The sequence below is a fragment of the Tenebrio molitor genome, chromosome 4 (assembly GCF_963966145.1).
Source record: "Tenebrio molitor chromosome 4, icTenMoli1.1, whole genome shotgun sequence".
In the NCBI taxonomy this organism is placed as follows: domain Eukaryota; kingdom Metazoa; phylum Arthropoda; class Insecta; order Coleoptera; family Tenebrionidae; genus Tenebrio; species Tenebrio molitor.
The window spans coordinates 7,554,810-7,578,304 of NC_091049.1; the positions used below are offsets into that span (position 1 = coordinate 7,554,810).

The 23,495-nt window shown below is 33.7% G+C and overlaps 3 protein-coding genes and 2 long non-coding RNA genes across 5 annotated transcripts in view; 3 read left to right on the top strand and 2 right to left on the bottom strand.

The window, feature by feature from the left end:
* Positions 1-12,500, top strand: part of LOC138128430 (uncharacterized) — a 31,693-nt gene extending 19,193 nt beyond the window's left edge. Inside the window, exons 2-3 of the mRNA XM_069044661.1 lie at positions 10,417-10,485; positions 10,573-12,500. Of these exons, the coding sequence (XP_068900762.1) occupies positions 10,420-10,485; positions 10,573-12,417 (1,911 nt within the window). The 5' untranslated portion in view covers positions 10,417-10,419 and the 3' untranslated portion in view covers positions 12,418-12,500. The remainder of the gene's footprint in view (positions 1-10,416; positions 10,486-10,572) is intronic.
* LOC138128436 (uncharacterized) lies at positions 1,128-10,327 on the top strand. The gene has a single exon (XM_069044674.1). The coding sequence runs from the start codon at positions 6,791-6,793 to the stop codon at positions 8,153-8,155; it is 1,365 nt and encodes a 454-aa protein (XP_068900775.1). The 5' UTR covers positions 1,128-6,790; the 3' UTR covers positions 8,156-10,327.
* A 1,533-nt stretch (positions 12,501-14,033) lies between the features above and the next one.
* LOC138128479 (uncharacterized) lies at positions 14,034-16,356 on the bottom strand. Its single transcript, XR_011158698.1, has 2 exons — positions 16,044-16,356; positions 14,034-15,918 (listed from the first exon to the last, which is right to left on the bottom strand). It is a non-coding gene; the product is annotated as an uncharacterized lncRNA (long non-coding RNA).
* A 770-nt stretch (positions 16,357-17,126) lies between these two features.
* Positions 17,127-18,599, bottom strand: LOC138128461 (uncharacterized). The gene is made up of 2 exons (XR_011158678.1): positions 18,325-18,599; positions 17,127-18,258 (listed from the first exon to the last, which is right to left on the bottom strand). It is a non-coding gene; the product is annotated as an uncharacterized lncRNA (long non-coding RNA).
* A 337-nt stretch (positions 18,600-18,936) lies between these two features.
* The window catches only part of LOC138128431 (uncharacterized), a 28,932-nt gene continuing 24,373 nt past the window's right edge, over positions 18,937-23,495 (top strand). The window contains exon 1 of the mRNA XM_069044663.1: positions 18,937-18,953. The gene's annotated coding sequence lies outside the window, so the exon portion shown is untranslated. The remainder of the gene's footprint in view (positions 18,954-23,495) is intronic.

Below are 23,495 nucleotides of genomic sequence, written 5' to 3' on the forward strand. Positions count from 1 at the left end.
AAGGTTTCCACAAGGCAATTTGGCCCATGGACAATCCCCCAGAAACAAGGGTTTTGATTCTAAATTTTTGAATGGTGGATGGTGCCATATTTTTGACAAGAGAAAAGTCAATAATTTGAAATTGTCATCACCACGACCTTCTAAATAGTCGAGACTCTTGGCTCTCTCCGGCCTGTTCATTTGCCAGTTTTCGGCGCTCGCCGTTTGGCGCTACTTTGCCGGCGCTGAAATTGGCGCGAAACGTTAAATGTCAAAAAGATGACATGTAAAATGCTATTTGGAGACGTGTAAGGATTATAAAAAGACAAAAACATTCAATGAATTGGCTTCAGAAAGTTTAAATATTTGCCCAGGTAGGGATTTCAAAAATCTTTTAATCAGTAATAGACTTGCAATAATTTAAAATGTACTTTAAAAATATTTTTCACTAACATAATGTTGTAGGCAACCCTTTCCAATAGTGCTGCTAATGTACCGAGCCCGACGGAAACATTCTCTGTCACCGCAAACAGTCCTTTGCCTGCTTAAATCTCCATTTTCTTTTCCTTCGTCTACTTCCAATGTTGTGGGTATTATAACAAGTACTGAATTCCGTGAATTCATACTCACATCTCCATAAATTTCGTTGTATTTAAGAATAGGTATATTAGGAATGATTATCTATGTAATTAATATGCTTAACTAATCGAAAATTTCGATTAAAATGTAGTAATCATGTCTTTATCCGACAAAGTGACAACACAGTGACAGAAAGCCAAGTTTCAAACCGCATGGTTCCGAACTCAAATCGCCCGTTCGCTAGCGCCAAACGGCTTACAAGTGCATAATGGTATTTTGCTCAAATGAACAGGCCGGAGACAGCCAAGCGTCTCGACTATTTAGAAGGTCGTGGTCATCACTATTGACTTGACGTTAATGCTTGATTTACATTAATTTGTTTTGAAGTGACAGAAGAATGACGACCAATGTATTTTGTCCCCAATAGTACAAAGGTTTTCCTTCACGTATTAATATATAGATAATTAAGAATAGTATACTCGTATCCCACCTCCACCCGGCGGCACGGCAATTTTGCCGGAGTACATACACTATTACGGATAATACTATCAAGTAATAGTGCAGTGCTTATCAACATAATTACCGGCGTCTCGCCTCCACATTTGGACTTTTTTGTGTTTTATGTTCTGTGTCAATGTTAAGGAATTTCCTCACGATGTGACATGAGTATAATAATATACCTTTTTGAATTTCAACCACCAATGTGTTCTCTAAGTCCAAAATTTTTAAATTTTTAAAAAGAGATTGCGGTACTATTCCTGTTGCTGAAATTATAAATGGTAAAATCGAAATTTTTTCTAAACACCAAAGATTTCTCATAGCAACGGAGAGTTCTAAATATTTATTAATTTTTGTATTATATGTCATGTGCCGTGCATGAGAAGCTTGAATATTAATTTCTGGCTGTTCTAGCTCTTTAAAATATCTCCCATGTAAAGACTTTTGTTTTATATTTGCTATAGTGTCAGTTATATTTGGCTCAACAATATCTGAAATTATATTATCACTTAAATTTAAAGGTGTGTAAACTTTATCCGCTGAAACCAAAGCATTAAAAAAAGTGTTATCACGAGCTCTATTGAGAAAATAATTTTTTAGTGAAGCAATTTAATTGTGTTGTAGAATTTCTAGATTTGAAAAACCCCTACCACCATTTTCGCGTGGTAAATTAAATCTTTCAATAGCAGATTTGGGGTGATGTTTACAAAATTTTGTAAAGAGAACTCTAGTTTGAATATTTATATTCTGTAAATTAGTTTTGGACCATTTTATAACACCAAAAGAATAGGTCAACAATGGAACAGCATATGTATTAACTGCTTTAATTAAATAAAATTATAAAATTAAAATTAAAATTATAAATATGAGAAATGTTTGGTGTTTAGAAAAAATTTCCATTTTACCTCTTGTAATTTCAGCAACGGGAATAGTACCGCAATCTCTTTTTAAAAATTTAAAAATTCTGGATTTAAATAACACATTGGTAGTTGAAATTCAAAAAGGTATATTATTATACTCATGTCACATCGTGAGGAAGTTCCTTAACATTGACACAGAACATAATACACAACAAAGTCAAAATGCGGAGGCGAGACGCCGGTAATTATGTTGATAAGCACTGCACTATTACTTGATAGTAATATCCGTAATAGTGTATGTACTCCGGCAAAATTGCCGTGCCGCCGGGTGGAGGTGGGATAGTAGGTGTAATAAAATAAATTTTCTTTTATAATTGAATGTTGAATATGATTTGATTGATTAATACCTAAATATTTATAAAATTCTCCTTTATTTAAATTTTTAATGATTTCTCCTTCTTTAGTTATATATTCTAAATTTTCGTAATGACCGCGACATATTGATTGCGTTTTACACTTATCAATACCAAAACTCATGCCAATATCATTTGAGAAATTTTCAGTTATTGTTGGTAAAGATAAAATGTGATTCTTTTTAGATGCATAAAGTTTTATGTCATCCATATAAAGAAGGTGATTTAATTTGGATAGTGTGGTATTATTAAGTCTAATATTGAAGCCATATCCAGTGCTGTTTAATAGATTTGTCAAAGGATTAATGGCTAGACAAAACCATAAAGGACTTAAAGAATCTCCTTGATAAATTCCCCGTTTAATTTGAATAGGCTCGGATTTTAATAATTTTTTTAACTGCTTGGTTTTAATCCATGAATGAACGATATACCTACGTATTCTACAGAGCTTTCTTTAGTCCACTAGTAATTTCAGGATCTTCATCTGAATCACTCATTTTGACTTTTATTGAGACTGACATAAAACTGCCAAATCAATTTTAAAACAATAAACATATAATGTTTCCTTAGTTACCACAACCGGCCACCGCACTTGACCAAAATGGAAGCACAAATTACAGTTAAAATAGGTTTTGATTTATGAAATTTAAAAAAAAATTATAGACAACTCGTGTTAGCTTGCTTTTTTTTCATGCGTGTGGATTATTTAACTCGTCCACGACTCGTTTAATAAACTTTCACACTCGTTGTCTAAATAAGTATTTTCAATTGCTCCAATTCATTTGCCATGCTTTCTTATTGTGGGAAATACCTCTGATGTAATTTTTTTTGCTTCTTTTTCTTGGATGATAAAATCAAAGGATATAATCCTGATTCATTTATAAATATTGCTGTTTTTTCCATACTTTATTTGTCTTCATCATATAATTATTTCTAATAGCTTTCTCTATATTATTATTACTAAATTCTAAAATAATTGCTGTCTTTGATATCTAACTTTTCATTCATTTTATGTAGACTTTTTATAATACGTAGGTCTCATATTGCCTCGCATATTGTACTAGATGCCTTTTATTAAAAGTATTAATTTTTTTTCGGCAATTAATTAAATAATCATTAAATTGATCGCCTCCATATACAACACATATTTTTGAATCTTGAGGTTTCTCAGTTTTACCTAAACAGGGACAGTGTGTTTTACCACGCACTGTTTATGGATAATTTCTTATGAAAATAAAATGTAATAAATTAAATGAATCGGTTACATAACCATGACCAAGAAGCATGGCAAATGTTTCAAAAAAAGTTGAACGATATGAGAAGCAAACCAAATAATGACTTTGAACGGTTAGTATTTAAAAATATGCATAATCAATTTAAAATGTACGAAAATAACGTATTAACCTTGGCAAAACTAGATTTCCTTAAAATTCGCTTTCCTAATTTTGAAGTCTTTGATGAATACATTTTCTAATAAATGTAATAGTTATTTACATAATTAGTGGGATAAAAGCAATATTGCAGGACTCGAGTGTGAAGATTGCAGATGACGAGGGCGTTAGCCCGAGTTAATCTGTAATCACACGAGTTTCCTGTAATATGCTTTAGCCCACGTGTTATGTACAAAATTTTATCTAAGACCGCCCCAAATTAAAAAAATAAATCTTTTCTATTGATTTTCACTAGTGAAATAATTGAGTTTCATTATCGCACTCAGTGGGAAAAGAATTTACTTTTTCCACTGAAAAATTTACTTTTCCCACTGAGTGAAGTAATGAAAGTCATTTATCCCACTGAGTGCGGTAATGAAAATGCGTGAGGTAATGAAGTTCTTTTCCCACTCAAAATTAGTGGGATAAGTATCATTTATCCCACGGGATTAGATAAAAGTTTAATATATGCTCTATTTGTTTAGAATTAAAATGTCCAGATGATTTTTATAACTATAGAAATAAATATGAAAAAACATGTAAACAATGTAAAAAAGCAGTTAATTCTACTCGTTTATTATGTGATTGTGGTAGATATTACACTAGAACTAATTTTAAAAGGCATATAAAAACAGATTTGCATAAAAATGGTTTGAATATATTTATTTGCTAAAAATTGTTTGTTAGATTTTTTCCTATAATAAATGGAACGAAGGAACTTAAGTAATCTTCGTTTATCTGAACTGTTTAATATTGCAAAATTATTAGACATCAAATACAGGGTGTTAGGGAATGGTCTCCCAAGAATTTCAGGATGAGTTTATCAGGGAAAATGTGGTCGAAAACCTTTATACGGTTTTTGGATAAATTAAACCGTTTTCTGAAAATAAAATTGTTCCCTGCTGTTTTGGGACTGCTGAAATATTGCTTTGTGCACGAAAAAAAATCTTATATGTTTTGACTTAAAAATGATTGCTTGGTAACGATTCGAAATTTACTACTGTCAAAGTTTACATTTTAATTTGATCTAATTTGATCTATCTTTTATCCGTCGCCTGCGAAGACCACAATCGTTTACAATGCCCGAATATTCTATCGAGGAGTATGCAGATATGTATTTTGTGTATGGAAATATAGCGGAAAGGCTACTGCTGCTGTCCGAAGGTATTCTAATGCTTGTATTAGGGCAAACGGAGGACATTTTGAACATTTATTATGATTTTTTTCAATACAAATGCAAATAAATAAAGTTACACCAAAATTAACGAATCTTATTAGTAGTATTAGGTGGTTAGTGCTCGATTTCAAATCCCTTTAGGGGTTGATCGAGATGTGGTATCACAAATAAAGCTGTAGAAATAATTTCAGTTTATTGCAGCAATAAAAAAGGACTTACTTCAAGGTTGCGGTGAATCTAGATAAATATTTCGAATGAATTATTGATTTTGACCTTAAAAAAATGCAATCCTGGTGGTTTTTGATGAGATATTATCCAAGGGAAGTATTCAAAACCGAAACGTCATTGTAACAATAGGTACTCGATAAAATCTGACAAAGGCATTGTTGTCTTTTAATTGCTAAGCAATTAACTTTCATTTCAGAACTTTGACTATTTATTTAATTATACAACAATAAAATGGTGCAAAAGCTCCCAAACAGCGGGGCACCATTTAAAATTTTTATCTTTGAGAAAACGATTCATGTTGGGAAAAAATGGTATTAAGGTTTTCGACCATATTTTCCCTCAGAAACTCCCCCTGAGATTCTTGGGAGATCATTCCCTAACACCTTGTATATTAGAAAATATAATAAAGCAGACTTAATAAAAGCTATTATTAAAGCTGAAGAGCAATTACATAAGGACATAAAAAACGGAAAAAAATCAATAATGCTTTTGCGGAATTCAGAAATATTTTCATTTGACGATGATTTATTTGCTAAACCAAAGAAAAAGAGAGTTAAGAAAATCAAGTGTGACATATGTGGAAAATACATCAAAGCACCCGAATGCAGCTACATAAAGAGAAAGAAAACAAAAAGAACCTAAAAACATTTCAGTTTGATGACGATATATTTGCTAAACCAAAAAAAATTAGAGTAAAGAAGATAAAATGTGATATGTGTAGGACATAATTATATCGAGGAAACTCGAATACATTTGCATAAATTAAAACATGATTTGAATAGTCGTCGTTTGCTCGAATTACGTAATAAGGTATAAGATACATTAAAAGATACCATAAGGCAGAATTGATAAACGAGATTATTAATGCTGAAGAGCAATTTAAAATAAAAAGAGAAAACAAGAAGAGCTTGGAAATATTTCCATTTAATGATGCCATATTTTCTAAACCGAAAAAAAAAGAGTAAAAAAGATCAAGTGTGATGAATGCGGAAATATAGTTTGTCTCAATTCTAAATTTCCACCACCTGTTGAATTATGTTGGCAAAATAGAAATATTGCTAAATTGGGGATTCTTAATAAACAAAGTTGGCAGTATAATTATTTCACAAACATGATTCGTAAACATTAAAATTAATTCATGAGTTTATTTTGCTTTTAGAATTTGATTTTCTACCTACTTACTTGCTGCATTTTAAAAAAGGTTTTCGTTCTTGTCCTTTATTCTAAAATTTTAAGTTTTAAAAACGGAAATTGACAGATAACCTAACAAATAAAATCTGACGCATTTTTCACCAAACAGTGTTGCCGGTTGTATTTCCAACGTAGAATGCAGTGTTGGTGGAAATTTAGAATTGAGACAGACTTTAGTAGTTTATTTGACGAGTTTGTGTGTAAATTGGGCCTTTTTTGGCACGCGTCGGCCATTTTAAAACGCGAGTGAAACGAGTTGAATACAACGTTTTTTTGTTCGACGAGCCCCTTAAAGGCTCCAAATCGCTTAAAACCTTTAAAATTAGCTTGACGTTTCGTTTTGACAAGTTGCGACATTTATCAAAATCCGTTCACATAGGAGAAAATTCTCAAATTCTGACAGTGTCGAACAAAAAATATATTAAGGAAAGTCGAATGCAGTTGCATAAAGCAAGACATAATCCAGAGCCAGATTTTATTTTAGTTCAGGTTGCTTTTAAGGGAAGATTATTAACGTATCGACATAATAATCTAGAAGAAGGTATAGATATAGAAACATACGTGGATATGATAAAAGAAAAGGCTATTGAAATAATTATAAATGTTTTAAATCTCCATAAAAATATTAATAAAATTAATTTAGAGATGGAATGCGAGTTTATGAAACTGGAAAATGAAGACTTTACCATGATACATACATTTCAGTTACTAAATGTTATACTAAGAGAAAAAGATGGTCTGGGGGAATACTGGGATGAACAAAAGGATTTATTTATATCAAGATGTGATGAACTGCAAGAAAAGGGATCTGGATGGACTTTGAAGAATATAAATTATTTGCTCATTAATATAAATAAATATACACCTTTAAGGGGAAATTCATATGTAGAATTACCCAAGTGGATTAAAGATAAAAAAGCTTGTGTTAATGTTAAAAACAACGATAACAAATGCTTTATGTACAGCGTAATATCCTGTTTACATCAAGCAAAAGAACATGTAGATAGACTGAATCATTATAATAAGCCGGAATATATAAATGACTTAAATTTTGAAGGAATAAATTTTCCTGTCAAAATCCAGGACATACCTAAATTTGAATCAGATAATAAAATTAATGTTACCGTGTTTAGTTACGAAGAACAAACATTTTATCCTTTGTATCATAATAACAAGCAATTCTATGAAATGAATATCGATTTACTATACTTTGGAAATGAAGAGAAAAATCATTATTGTTGGATCAAGAATTTGAGTCGATTGTTAAATGATCAGTTGGAAGTAAATAGAAGCAAAAAATATTTCTGTAGAAGATGTTTAAACTACTCCGCTAGAACTGAAGATGCTTTAAAAAAACATCAAAAGGTGTGCTTTAGTAATGAACCATGTGTTCCGAATATGCCTGAAGATAATGTATTACAATTTAAAAATATTCAAAGAATGTTAAGACATCCGTATGTAATTTATTCCGATTTTGAATCTATTCTGAAACCTATTCATACATGCAAACCAAATCCTGAATCATCATATACTCATAAAACACAATTTCATATTCCATGTGATTATGGATTATACGTTAAGAGTGCTTATAATAATATTGATAACCCATTGGAAATTTACAGAGGAGAGGAAAGTGATAAATGTTTTATAAAAAGAATAACTGAACATGCCAGAACAATATACTATAAGTTGTTAAAAGAAAATAAACCCATAAAAGATATCGAACTAGGAGAATACAGGGCAAGTCACATAAGGTTTATTTCTGAATTTATTTTGTACGCAACCAAGAATACTAATTAATTTGGCTAAAAATGTCAAAATGACAGTTGATGAATTTAATTTTTGATTTCATTAATCAGAACAGGAAAACGTCATTGTGACATTTTTAGCCAAATTACATACCTACGTTGATTACTAAATTAAATCACATTATAAATGGTATCAAGTAGTCAGCGTCATTAGTATTTTTGGTTGCGTACAAAATAAATTCGGAAATAACCCTTATGTGACTTGCCCTGTATCAAAAAACAAAAATTTGTTATCTTTGTGAAAATGTGTTTTCTGTAGAAAACCCAAAAGTAATAGATCATGATCACTACACTGGAAAATATAGAGCAGTTGCTTGTAGAAAATGCAATTTGAAATATAGACAACCATTGTTTATTCCAATTTTGTTTCATAATTTCAGTCTTTACGATTGTCATTTGTTTATAAAAAATCTTTTTTTTTTTCTCTTTTGTTCCCAATTGTTCCGATTTGTTCTCTTTTGTTCCGGATTGTTCCTGTTTGTTCTCATTTGTTCTCGTTTTACATGCAATCTTAATTCCAACTGAATTTAGTCCCATATTTAGGGAATTTCTGGAAATATTTTTAGATCTGCAAAAATATGTTTTTGTTAGTTTTTTATTTACGGTCGAATTGAGATATTCAATGGCAAAATTACGATTTCTCATTTGAGTTACTTCATTGATATTTTTTGGTATATTTAATTTTTTATCTAATCCCGTGGGATAAATGACACTTATCCCACTCATTTGAGTGGAATAAGGAACTTCATTACCGGACGCATTTCATTACTCCACTCAGTGGGATAAGTGAGCTTCATTACCCCACTCAGTGGGATAAGTAAGTTATTATTCCACTGAGTGGTGTAATGAAACTGGCGGAAATAAATAAGATTTACCTTTTTTTTTAACTCGTGTGATTACAGATGAACTCGGGCTAACGCCCTCGTCATCTGCAATCTTCACACTCGAGTCCTGTAATATTGCTTTTATCCCACTAATTGTGTAAATAACTATTATCTTGAGTAAAGGATTTGTAACTATTTTTTCTCCCTACCGGTTAGAAATGTAGGCTGTGGATACCTCATTTGAGGTGAGAAAATTCAACTTTCTCGCTAAGGTAAGAAAGTTAATCATGAAATGTTTATGGTAAAACTGTACCAAAATACAAATGTCAAAAGTGAAATAAGTTATTGATAAATGAAAGCCAATTCAATGAAGTAAGTTGGTAGGTCAATCATATAATCTGGAAAATAAACAGATAAGCTAGGTAGGTAGATTACTTTACCCTGTTTATATCAAATTTTCGAACAAACCTCAAATCTTCAAATGCGATGACAAGTTAATTAAACAAATAACACAGCCTACTATTCAATTCTCAAAATTTTCGTTTTAATCACGAATATAACCATCTTTTTTGACTTTTTTCAACAAAGTTGTGCCGGTAGGGAAAAAAATTGTATTCAAACCTTGTTAAGAAAGTGTCCTTGCAGACCTTAGGCACTTACAAACCTCGTCTACGACTCGGTTTATAATCTTTGCCTGCGGTCTGCAAGAAACCACTTTCTTACCTTGGTTTGAAATATACTATTAAATTGTTGTAGTTTAGATGGTTGTCTTGTTTTTAATGATGTATAATATTCTGCTACAATTTTGTTCTCTTTAGTATTGGTCATTTTTAAATTTATTTAAAAAAAATTATTAATCATTAAATATAATGTGCCATTGATGTTACAAAGATTAGTACCTGATGGAATAATTTCCATAGATTGGGCGACTCTGTTATGTTTAGTTTAGTATGGTAAAGAGTAAATGATTTTTAAAATGTTGACAAATGAAATCACAATCGGAAAAATCTTCAAAACTCGCAGTTAATACATTTTGTCGATTTTGACTAATTTATCACTTGATCGACAAAATGTAATTATTCTAATTTAATAAATATTTATATTTAATAATATTTATTTGGATTTAATCTCTCAATTCAAAGTAACCAACCTTAGGCATTCAAAATAACTTTTGAAAATTCTAGTTACACACAACATGAAAAACGTTATTTCCCTAAAAGTTCGAATTCTAGGGAGTAATCCATTTTTGACACGAGAGTGTTAAAAGTGATTTTATTTTGTTCGTGGGGTTGGTCAACTCGCTGCGCTCGTTTCCCAATCTACCTCACTTACAAAATAAAATCTCACTTTTAACACTTACATCATAAATAACTATTTTGTATTATGTTTAGGTCTCCAGATTGTTTTACATTATTCTTATTGTTTCTAGCCGATGAGTTATCATCTAGAAAAACGAGCAAGAATGGAAGGAGGAAGTGCAAATGAGGTACAAAGAAAGGCAAGTTTAATAAATGTAGTCTCATACCTGTTTATGTAGCATTTCTGTTCTTGCACGGTTATGTGATATATGTTTTTATCTTTTCAGAGCACATCACCAAAGAAAATATGTAATTTGTCCACACAATCATTTAGTGAAATCATACACGTTGCTGCCTTTGTGGATAAGACGCTATTTATTAAAGCCTTTCTTGAAGTAAGTCATGAAGTGATAGTAACTTTGGCGCCTCGCCGCTTTGGGAAATCAACAAACATGGACATGGTGAAAGAATTCCTAACAGGGAACAAAAAACTCTTCCAAGACAATCAATTAAAAATATGGCAAGAGCAAAGGTTTTTTTTTGATAAGTACTGCCAAGAGAATCCTGTCATATACGTGGACTTTAAAAATATCTCTGGTATAACTGAAGATGAACTCCTTCAATCATTAAAGCATCTCATTTACTGTGCATTTAATGAACATCAGTATCTTGTGAAAAAGATCGATGGAAAATATTCTTGGTCAGATACGAAATTGGAGGTTGTGGACTGTATTGAAGAATTTGAGAAGTATTGGAAAACTTCTGAAAATTTAAGTCGAGGTGATGTGATCGACGGATTGAAGCTCTTATCTCACTGTTTACATGTGTACCATAACAAACTCGTTTATGTATTAATCGATGAATTCGATTCTCCTTTCATGAACATCATCGTCAAGCAATCAACTTCAAAGAATGATGTTCTGGACGAAACCATCTATGTTATCGGTCGCATCATGTCCATTACGTTCAAAAACAACCAACATCTCAACAGAGGGTTAATAAATGCCTGTGTCCCCGTCGCAGAACAAGTTTTATCTAGCGACGCGAACAACATCGAGTATTATCAGTTTTTGAGTGACCGCAGATTTTCTCCTTATTTTGGATTTACAGATATAGAAGTGAAGAGTCTGTTTGAAAAAGAAGAATTTGTTGCTTTTAATAATGACCAAGTAAAAAAGTGGTACAATGGTTATAAATTAGTGGATGATAAAGGGGACTATGCCATTTATAGCTGTTATTCAGTTTTAAAATATTTGAGCACAAGTCACGAAATGAAGAAACCATGCTTTGACAATTACTGGGTTGACTCGGCCAGCATCACTCACCTAAAACATCTGTTTGGATATAATCGCATTCGTAAATTGATTGAAGATCTTATTGATGGAGAAGAGATCGAAATAAAGGCCATTCAAAAATTTTCGAAAGAAAACATAATTGACTTACTAAACTTGGTTCATCAAGAACTTAAATCTATACATATGTCAGATGCACATCTTTTCCTCCAATTGTTGACCGAAAATGGATACTTGAATGTTTTACGCACTAGCCCTGAGAATCGAAGAATCACCATTCGGATTCCAAATCAAGAAATTAGGACGTTGTTTCAGGAAAAATGTTATGATGTAGAATTGTTTTCAAAGAAACACCAGCTTTTAGATGAAAATATTAAGGGTTATTTGCTTGCATTAGAATCAGTGCTAACAAGAGAAGACAAAAATGTATTTAAAGAATATGCAAAGGCTGTCTCTAAATTGTTTGATGGAGCCATAATGCCCCAAAACGAGGACGAATTTTATTGTATTCTCTTTGTTTTGGCATATAATGTTAAATTTTATATAGTTCGTAGTGAACTAAGCATCTCCCGAAGAAAATCTAAAGGAAGACCTCCTCATCTTGATTTGCTTATGATTTTGAATGAAGCTGGCTTGATTGTGGAATTAAAATTTGCCGACCAATCATCAGAGGCCGCTCTTTCTCAAATTACAACGCGACAGTATGAATCAAGCTTCGACAACTACAAAAATGTCACAAAGAAAATTCTTATGGGTTTGCATATGACTAAAGAAGGGAAAGTTAGTCTGACTTACACTATTGGCGATTCACCTCCAGAAACTGTTACCAGCCATGAATAGACTTTTGATGGCACAGACGTCTTTTTTTATTTGTATTGTCATTGTATTACCGTTGTTAAATGAATACAATAATTTTAATGGTGTTTTTAGCGTTTCAATTTTTATAAACACAATAGAACTGCATGAGTCTGTGTTGTGAATTTAGCTTTAGGCAACTTTGGGAGTTTCTGGTGTTCCTTTAGTTGGTGGTAAGGTTATTTTTAATATCATAGATAGTGGGTGAAGAGAATTTTATGGATTTAGAGGAATCTTTCGGTTTGTTCGTATTAGGATAATTAATTTTTATTTTTATGGTTTAAATAGAATTATTTTTTTCTTTTTTGGTTTGTTTATTTTTTATTAATTTAGATTGCTTAATTTAGAGCGTAGTACTGAAGATACCAAAGTGGTTTTTAATTTCTAAAGATTTTTAATTTTTCTCAACTATAAAAATTAGAAATATAATCATAGGCTTAATTTTAAAATATTTCTTTAATTGGGATTTTTCCATTTTTAACTTACCCGACCAAAGGTGGGTAAGTTATTGTGATCGGTCCAAAATTTCGAATTACTAATTTCATCAGATCTTTGCGTTTTGAGGTCCCCTGAACACGTTTATGAAGTTTTTAGAATGATGTCTGTCTGTCCCACTTTTCGTTCTCCCACGATTACTCAAAAACGCTTTGACCGATTGCTTTCAAATTTGACCAACACAAACTTACCCATGGTCTCTCGAGTTGAAAAGCTTTTGGTGTCAATCGGATCACGGGGGGTGGAAGAGGGTGAGGGTAGGTCGAAAAAATAATAAGGGAACATGGAAATTTGACTTTACCGTTTGAAAGGGCATGTGTTTTTATGTCGGAAACGATGTTTATCATTTGCGGATTTTGCCAATATGGCGGACTTATAAAGTTATTTACGTCTTCATAGATCGACGGCGATAACTGCTGAAACTTTTAACAAAATAATCTCGGATCTTGCCATTGGAAATAACTCTGTAATAGTGACTACCGAATAGAGTTTGGTGTCAATCCGACTACGAGGGGTGGAAGAGGGTGGGGGTTGCTCGAAGAAATAATGAGGTGACATGGAAATTTGACATTACCAGTTGAAAGGGCATGTGTTTTTATGTTGGAAATGATATTTACTATTTGTGAGAATTAGAAGACGACTTATGTGGGTTAACACGGACAAGGTAGGTATCTTGGGTTAATTCAGGTTGGTTTAAATCACGACCTGCTAGATAGTCCGAGTGTCTATAGCGGCCTGGGCATAGAGCGAAAAATCCTATTGTTCTCATGATTCTGACATTTGTGGTTGTTTTCGGGGGTTGCTGTTAGCAACTAACTGTCATGCTATCAAATGTGTGACAACGTCATGTGCATCGTGACAATTTAGACATGCAGTCCACACTCCACACTCATGTATCTGCATGATGCATGCAGTCATACGTAGTTGTCCCGTGATAAATGATACTTTACTTTAATTGTAATTACATTTTGGATATTCTAAATTGGCAGAAGCAAGATGTTGCGCACTGGTCCACTGGTTTGGTTTTGCGGAAGGGACAAAGTTTCGGCGCCGGGTTTTTTGAAAATATCTTGGTCAGTGGCGAGTACAAATTCATAGAATAATAATTGTCCAAAATTATATAATTACATTCAAAACTGTACAAAACTTAAAGTATACTTTCCACTCATTTCCACCAAGAATGGCACGGATTAATTAAGCAAATATAATTGTTTTGTTATGGACCCATCTTCATCTGAAATGACCCATTTAGGAAATAATGTACCCACTGCAAATCCAAGATTGAGATTATAATTTTAATATTATTCCACAAATAGGTTTACAACTAACGGAACTTGTTGTTGCTGCATTTACCGCAATATCAGTTCTAATATGATAAAAAAGCCACTTTAAACACTAACAGCAAAATACTAAAAACCAGAAACACCAAGCAGAAGTAGCATCAACTAAATTAATAACATTTTTGTTATTAAAGTTACTTTTAAACTGTGAGGCTCTTGACATTGCACTTTGACAACTTCACTGAATTCATTACATTTGTTTGTGAGGTTATGATTATTTAGTGACATTCCCCCCTAAAGTGGCGCCGTGGAGATCACAGGCATTAAACCATCAAGACGGCGCGGCGGTGGCATAAACATACCCGACATAACCTAATTTTTTTAAATGTCGTGTCAACTTAAAACATCCGGTTAGTGCCAATTACGAAACAGAAAAACACCAATATTTTTCAATTGTTTCATTGCCAACACACTCAGTCATTGTTGATCACGCTGTACATTACTGTTAGGGATTTTTTTTTTTTGTATTGCAATGAAAGTGTTTTATTTTTTCTAATATTGAACATTCAAAGCGGACGTTTTGAATTTGTCAAAATATTTGACACTGTCACATTATAATTATTGAAAAAAATACGATCAAGTAGCGATATCATGGAGGCCACAGGCAGGGTTATAAAGAGAAAATGCTTCACTTTAGAAATAAAACAAAGTGTTCACCGGTGTTTTAAAAACATTTGGGAAGTAAATGGTCCAAATTTGGGGAAGATGCCAGTTTACCGAATGGTTGAGGAAATTTTTGCCGTAAGTTGATAAATCCACTTTTAATTTAAATTGATCTATTTAAAATGTTAGCTTCAGTCTCCTACAGATATCTGAAGGAAAAATACGGAGTAATTTCTGGATCGGGGGCACAGGCACAGAATGGAAACGACGCACGATGGAACAGTGAAGAAATATTTGCGCCGTTGTGCGCTTTTTTTAATTACAAGACCGTCGGTCTTCAGGCTTGACTTGAGAGGGTCTGCTCCTGAGTAGGGATGGCAAAAATAATTTACACATCGATGTATTGCATCATTTGATGCATCGTAAGCAGATATCGATGTATTCGATGTATCGTAATAAAAAAATCGATGTATTAAAAACATACTTTATATACTTTCAAGGTTACAGTTACAACATGACAGTATACAAATTTTAACCCCTTACATTTAAAAAAAACTTGAGAAAAAAATTGTTGAAGATTAAAAAAATATTTTAACTAGTTAGTATCGAAAGGCATTGGCTATTAGGTCAGTGTCATTTGAAGGTTTTCAACAATAATAATCAAACACGAACAAAAAATAAGGTACTTTAGAAAAATCCTGTTTGTCTTATTTCATTCCCTGTTGTTTAATAATTTCTTCAAGTCCAAATGATAAAATATTGATTGATCTTCACACTGGATGGCGGCCGCAATTAAACTTAATTTTAAATACATATATCGAAACAAATACATCGATGTTTTCAACGATATATCGAAATGCTAACATCGATGTAAAAATATCGATATTTTTTTGAAATATATCTATGTATCCTAGACATCGATGTATATTTGCCATCCCTACTCCTGAGCACTATTCATTTTGAATGTATCATGCTTCCACTCTGTGTCCTGCTCTGAAATCTTTTCGTTACCTACTTGTTGGTTTCAATGCCGGTATTTAATATTAACCTGTAGAATACCATATTTTAAGTAAAATATTCAAAACTAGTTTACTTTGCTTGATTGCGGGACTTGATTAGAGATTTGTAAAAAATGACAATAATCGTACATTATAACCTTCAAAATATACATACCTAACCTGAATTAAGTATTATCTGACATTGCGTTTACAGTAGAAAAAAGTTGTATCCTATTACACCACAAAAGTTACTAAAATCACTAGATTTAGTTGTGTATATTGAAAATGGATGGAGTTTAGCTAAACAACGAATGAAAAAAGTTGATATAGTTTGTCCAGCGAGAGATTGGTTGACATAAAAATCACTAAATTCTACGCAGAGAAAGTAGTACCTAGCGCGCGTAAAATTTGAAATATATCCTTCAAGCAAATATTGAGAAAAATTAAAAAAAAATCATAACAACGTCATCATGGTAGTTTTCTGTACCAAATCTGCGTAAGAAAACTTCTTTTTTTGTTACACTTTTTACTGAATTCTTTTTCGATAAAATGTTGATCTTATCTCAATTTGTGTGTACTGTACGGTTGTACCGTATTGTTTTTGCCAAATATGGAAAGAAGATTGCATTTAAGTGAATTTGAAGTGAATAGGGCTATTGGAATGCTTGAAGACGGTCCCGCCAAGCAGAAGTAGCCCAAAATTTTGGGGTTAGCCAGAGTATTGTAAGTAAACTGTGGAATCGGTTTGCTGAGACAAATTCTGGTTTCTATGGTTTCGATCTTACTAACAATGCAAAAAAAAAATACACGTTAGAAAATGACCCACTTCAGGCACAGATAACTATGCGTGAATTTCAATTTTTTGAATCAATTATAGAAAAACATTTTTTTTCCGTTATAGAAATTGTTCTTATTCTTATTGTAGTATTCAACGGTAGGCAACTAACAATGTCATTAATCATTATTGTTACCTGTTGTCTTCATGAAAAACCGTCTAGAATTATTTGTATTTTTTTATTAAAGCTTTTTTAAAGTCCAGTGTGAGTTTATTATGAAAGGTCGACCTACATTATTAACAATACTTTTAGATTTTTAGTTGATTTTTTTTAGTTTGCATATCTAATTGAATACTAGACATAATGTTATCACAACTTCATTCACATCCTAATCGTTACGATTTTACATTGTCTAAAAATATTATTAGGTAGACCCTCGGGTATTTTTTTTAAGTATAATTTGTTTTTGTAACACAACTTACTAAATTTGAGTTTTTTTATTTTGTGATATTAAAAAGCTTACACATTTTTGTAATAAAATTTAATGGGTTCAATGGGCCATAAAGCAATAAACGATACATGGCCAACTTCATCTAGCTTCCGCTGCGCTCCATACGGCCGTCCCAATAAGGGTCTAAAGTTGATTCAGCTAACCTAAAAAAATCGTTTGGTAACTAGCCCCATCTGTTGCAAAATTTTTAACATAAATCTTTATGGGTTGATGGGGAAACCGTGTTTTTTTGTCAGTTTGACGGAAAAATGTGAACCGGACTTGATACTACTCTTTCGACTGTTGGAGAAAATTCGAAATTTAAGTAATAGTTATTGACCATGAAATGTTCAACTCCACGTGAATAACGTTTAGTTATTATTGGTATGTAATTATTTTCAATATACAAATTCTTTTTCATAAAATCGAATTTCAATTATGCGTGAGCGAAAGTGGAACCTTCACTCACTGGTAACCATGGATACAGACCCACTTTCTAGGGAGGTATCGAACAAACCAATTATTATTTTTAATCGCAGTAACACCATATATGCAGCTTCTGTTGCTTCCATAGCAGGGTATATTGTAAAAACATTAAATGAAATATTTCACTGTGTAGCAGGTCAAATTGCCACTATTCGTTTTGGCCGGGGTAGGAGGCCAAGAGGTCCTACTTATGCTCGCGGGACAATTAGATCGCTGTTCGAAAATCAGGAACTAGCAAGATAACGCAAGGCACATGACGTCGCGACGCGCCCACCCTGCCGTAACCTTTTTCGGGACGCTCATTTCGAGATCATTCAATTTTGTTTGTGTCGTCAATCAGAACAAATTTTAGTTTATCGGTTTAGGGTTCATTTTTTGTTTATCGGTTCACTTTCAGTTTTCTTTCAGTTTCGCTTTCAGTTTCACTTTCGGTTTTCGTTTGTTTCTTACGCGGTTTCATTTTTGAGAGTTTTTTTTTGTAGAGTCTTGGTGCCAGCCGTATCGTCGTTCTTCCAGTTTTATATCGTCGTTCGCTTATGGTCCGTTTTGTGAAGACACGTCAGGATCACGCTGTGATGCCGCGCCTGGTGTCGCAAGCGTAGTCGTATCTCGGCGGGTCCTAAGCGCATCGGGATCATCTGCGGATATCGTTTTTGAATCAAATTCTGGAAGCAACGTCTATCGTGAATTACGCGCGGACTCACCGACACGTTACCGCTTCAACATCTGAATTTTCCGATCGGTGATTTCCAACGTAAACAAACCGGCGCCATGATCGACCATCTGTCATTTAGCGCGCAAGTGTAGTACCGCCGGAAGTAGTCATCGGGATGCGCTGTTAGTACAATTACCGGAACGCCTTATCGCCCAACGGAATAAGGTCGAGATCTTTCGTGTGAGCTCTCCTAGAAACGGGGGTAACCAAAAAAACCGATCGCGAGCGGAAATCAGGGGACTCGGTCGGCGACCGCCGAGCGGGCGGCTGTGCCTCAAGTCGCGAGCTGCGAATCACGTGCGTGGCGTTCGGGATCCGCAATCATCCCCGAGGGCGGATTGCCGAACGCCATGGCGCTTATCATCCGGCGCTGCCAGCCTTCGGGGCCGTCGAGGAGCCCGAAAGTTACCGTACCGCTACCGTTACCGTTTACCGTGGTCGAGAAACCCCTCGTCGTCTAGCGAGATAGAGGGAATTATCGTTCATTAGCGAATTCACTTCACTAACTTTCGTCTATTAGGGGTAGTTCGAGCCAATTACCGTTACTGTACCGTGAAGGAGTAGGTACCGGGAGGTCCTCCTTCGATTTATCGTGGAGCAACCCCTTTCAGCGGAAAGGTAATTACCGAATCAATTGAGTTTCGCAACACTAACGTCAATTCGTTAGGGTGGTCGAGAGCCACATCGTTCGTTAGGGTGGTCGAGAGCCACATCGTTCGTTAGGGTCGTCGAGAGCCCCATTGTTCCTTAGGGCCAGTCGTCGTTCTTTAGGGTGGTCATCGCCAGACCACACACCGTTCGAATAAAGAATCCATCAAGGTCACGCCGTGACGCCTTCATGTAAAGAACCGTACCGCAAGCCGAAATAACGCACTTCGAGGACACGCAACCACCTGACATAAGATAAGTCGCCACACTTTTATAGCGGACAATTTCAAATTTTTGAGCGCCTCGAATTTCCCGCTTCTCAGTTAAACAATTTCTGCACTTGTTGAAAATTTTTTTGTATTTAAAAAACTGTAAGAATTTTTGTCAACGTTTTTTTTGCAATCAATTTCAATTTTGGAGCTTAACCGACTTCACCCCATCCTGTAGGAATCAATTTTCATTTTTCGTCAAGGTGAAATCTAAGCCTCGACCTTGGGTTCATTTCATTCGCATTTACAGGAGGAAGTTGAAGGTTCGGGAGGGTCTCCTTTCAATAATTTTAAAACCATTCATTACTCGTCTTAGAACATCTTGTTAATTTAAGTTAATTTCGGTCATTTGTAAAACGAAAAGCTTTTCTGGTTAAGACCACATAATTTCTAAGATCATCTAAAAGTACTGGTTCCGCATATTTCATATTTCTTCATTTGGTTACATGCGAACCGCTATCACACTCGTGTGAACCAGTGCTAAAACGGCACAACATTTTTGTGTGAGATTTCCGCTTTAGACCGAATAAACCAATTTTAATTTTATCTTCCATGAGTATCTGTTCGTACTCCCTAGACGGGTAAAATCAGAGCACTTGTCCCGGCAACTGGACAAGTTTGAAACAAGCTCAAAAGCAAGTTGCCTGGCGCCCATTTTTCATTTTTTTGAACCCACACCCTATGCCCCGAAAACCCCCTGAGAGCCCGGTGCAGTCACTGGCCAACTTTTGGTCATAACTGCGACAGTTGTCTCTCTCCTATATTGTCTTTTTCAACCCCTGATCCTCTTTTACGTTCAATTAATGTTCAAAATCGTAGCGGTTTGACTTATCCAAATTATCAGTTTGTAAGTTTTTTTAAAGAATTGGCAAATATTGCCACCACAGAAATGTTATGATATTTGGCCCAAGAAAATATTTGCAAACAACTCGTAACAATTTTACTTCCACATTGAATTCGTAATTCCCTCTTTATCTGTAACACACATAAAGACAAAATTTGTAAAGTTACTATAGAATTATTGATGAAACCACTTTTAAATAATAGTTGTTCACAAAAAACTGATTCCATAAAAAGAAAATCAATTGCTAATAAACCCATAAGTGGAAAGGTTTTAAAATTATAATACTACGTATCTACCAAAGAGGTACAGTTGCGGCCGTTGAAATCTCAGACAGGAAAGATTCAAACACTCTGTATAAATTCCGAAATTTGATTAGCGCAAACAGGATTTTCATCAAGGATTATAAAGTCAGTGTCAGTATTTGACATAGTAGAGCAGAATCGCGCGTATTAGGCATTCACGATCTTTTTGGGACCGAGTTGGCTATGATTTTTTCTTTTCATGTTGGACTAACTGACTCAGTGATGCAACGCATGCAATTTTTTTTTTTCTGTCAGTGTCTGTTCGACATTTTCTTGCCACCGCGTTGCCATATTTATTATTTTAATATTCGTAAGAACCTAAATGATGTATTAAGTGTGTAAAAATAATTTAAGTTTTTGTCAAAGGAACAGTCAAAATTGCCAAAATAATTTTATTACGATAAAAAATGTTTATTAAACGATTTAATTTAATTTAAAAAGGGCAGACCAGATTTAAGAGATCCGGCAACAACAAACAACAAAAGCAAGGATATCTTTTAGATATAGCTGTTCCAAATTCCCATAATAACGGGTGACTATTAAAATTTTCACTTAGGGTTGGCTATGGATCATTCTTTGTTTTCCGTTGCACCTTAGACACTGACAAGTTTGACATTTCAATAAATGTTTTTTCTCTTAATTTGGTTATGTTTCAATTGTACTGACTGACATTTGTCGTTCGTTCTTGCGTGTGTCTAAAGTAACAGAAAAAATAAAAACTCGTTCAAAGCCAACTGCAAGTGAAAATTTTAATAGTCACCCGTTATAACACAGACATATAACACAAAAATTAATAAATATTTAGAGCTCTCCGTTGCTATGAGAAATCTTTGGAGTTTAGAAAAAATTTCTATTTTACCACTTACAATTTCAGCAACGGGAATAGTACCGCAATCTCTTTTTAAAAATTTAAAAATTCTGGATTTAGGGAACACATTGGTAGTTGAAATTCAAAATAGTATATTGTATATCAAGAGTTGAAAATGAAAGATTTCACACGAGTTTGCAGAATTGAGCCACAAGCCGTAGGCGCGTGGCTTAAGCAAACGAGTGTGAAATCGAATTTTCAACACGTGGTATACACGATATTTTTCCGACGACCACAAAAAAAAACGCTAATATTCGGCGTCCCTTCAAACTTCAAATATTATTCGACAGAGCTGCGGACAAAATAATTATGCCGTTGCGCGGAGATAGACATCGTTAATCATCGGCCCGTATACCTACAATATAAAAACGCACAGCTGTCGGCCAATCAGATTTCTCAAATTTTTCATTGTACACGGTTAGGCTGTTCGTTCTTGTTCGTGTTGAAATCGTTTGCAATTTTAAATTTTCACTAAGGGAAAACTGTGTGAAATGTGCCACATTGCATAGTGGTCGTCGGAAAAGGTATATAATTGTACTCATGTCATATCGTGAGGAAATTCCTTAACATTGACACAGAACATAATACACAACAAAGTCAAAATGCGGAGGCGAGACGCCGGTAATTATGTTGATAAGCACTGCACAATTACTTGATAGTAATATCCGTAATAGTGTATGTACTCCGGCAAAATTGCCGTGCCGCCGGGTGGCGGAGGGATAGTTATGTATTTTCCAGTTTTACAAGACTATTACATATTTTCGTTTGATTTTCATATCTTTTTGAAACTTCATGACACTTTTGAAGGAAACGTCAATCATTGTTATTAACATTTTTCTCCGCTAGTTGGGGCTAGTTACCAAACGATTTTTTGAGGTTAGTAGAATCAATTTCAACCATGACCAACTTCATTAAACTATGTTATGGCCATTCCAAATGTCGAAAAAAAGTAAACCAAATGACAAGTCGATGATGGACATAGACAACACAGTAAACCTATAGAACGCAAACTCCCATAGTTTTTTGTGTCCCGACGCTATCTACTGGCTTGTGGTAGGTGCACAATAAGACACAGCCAACTGGATATCCTGGCTTTTTTATTTATTTAAATTTTCAAAATAATTTATTTATTAAATTAAAAGACTACATTTATTTTGAAGTTTTTATTTTCAATTTTTTTCGATACACTTCCATTGCATTTTTATAAATTTTGATTTGGTGTTTCTTTTCCTCAATTGCGACAAACAGAGATTTATGGCTTCCTCACCTTCAAAATTTTGCTCTTTATTTTGACATCGAATTTTGCATGTAACGTTTTCGGTACATTGCAGCCCGAATTTTGGATTAACATTCTGACTTTTTATAATTTTGATTCTGCTCAGCTTTTCTTATTTTCTTTTTGAAACTTTCACAAGAATTTATATCTTCATTACTACATAAAACAGGATTTACACAATTTACTTATAGCGTCTTCAGCAGAAATATCGTAGATCAGTAGATCGGATGAAAATTCTATAAAAAATAGTTTTCAGTTAAAATAAAATTATCAATATTTTTTTACTATTACTGGAAGTAAGTCTGGACTGGAAAAGCAAGGAAGTTGTATTGAGTCGAGGGTACGGCCACATTCAGCAATCTATTGTTCGTGCCGAAGTATTTGCTGGTAAAATAAAGTCCACACACAGTGTAGCTGTTATACCTACACTTTAATAGGCTACAAAGTTGTTACCCGTGTTTTTAATCCATTCCATAAAATGCCCAGGATATTTAATTGGATTTGAAAATCTATGGCGAGTTCCACATGGTTTAAATACATTTGCATTCTGCAAATTCTCGTAACAGTGGATTTATTATTTGACTTAATATGTCAAAATATATATATTTTTTTAATTTTGGCATAAGTTTCCGCGATTTTTATTTTTATAAAACAGCAGCGTCCCCTGACGGCTTGTGGTGGGTGCGTTTCCAAAAAAAACGATAAAATGCATAGGAGTTTGCGTTCTATAGGTTTACTGTGTTGTCTATGATGATGGAGATGAAGTGGCGATATCTAGTGAAATTTAGAATAACCACACATTTAAAAAGTTAAATATCAGGTTATGTTATATGCCATTTCATTGTCAAAAACTGTCAGTTTATACGTTTTCGTCGTGGAACTTGATCATTTCGGAGTAAAACGATGCAAGAATTACAGAATTCGAGGTTCTAAGACGCTAACTTTCCTCTAAA

Bases quoted from the DNA above. Each gene is read 5' to 3' on its own strand.
- LOC138128436 (XM_069044674.1), top strand. From the start codon at position 6,791: ATGCAGTTGCATAAAGCAAGACATAATCCAGAGCCAGATTTTATTTTA.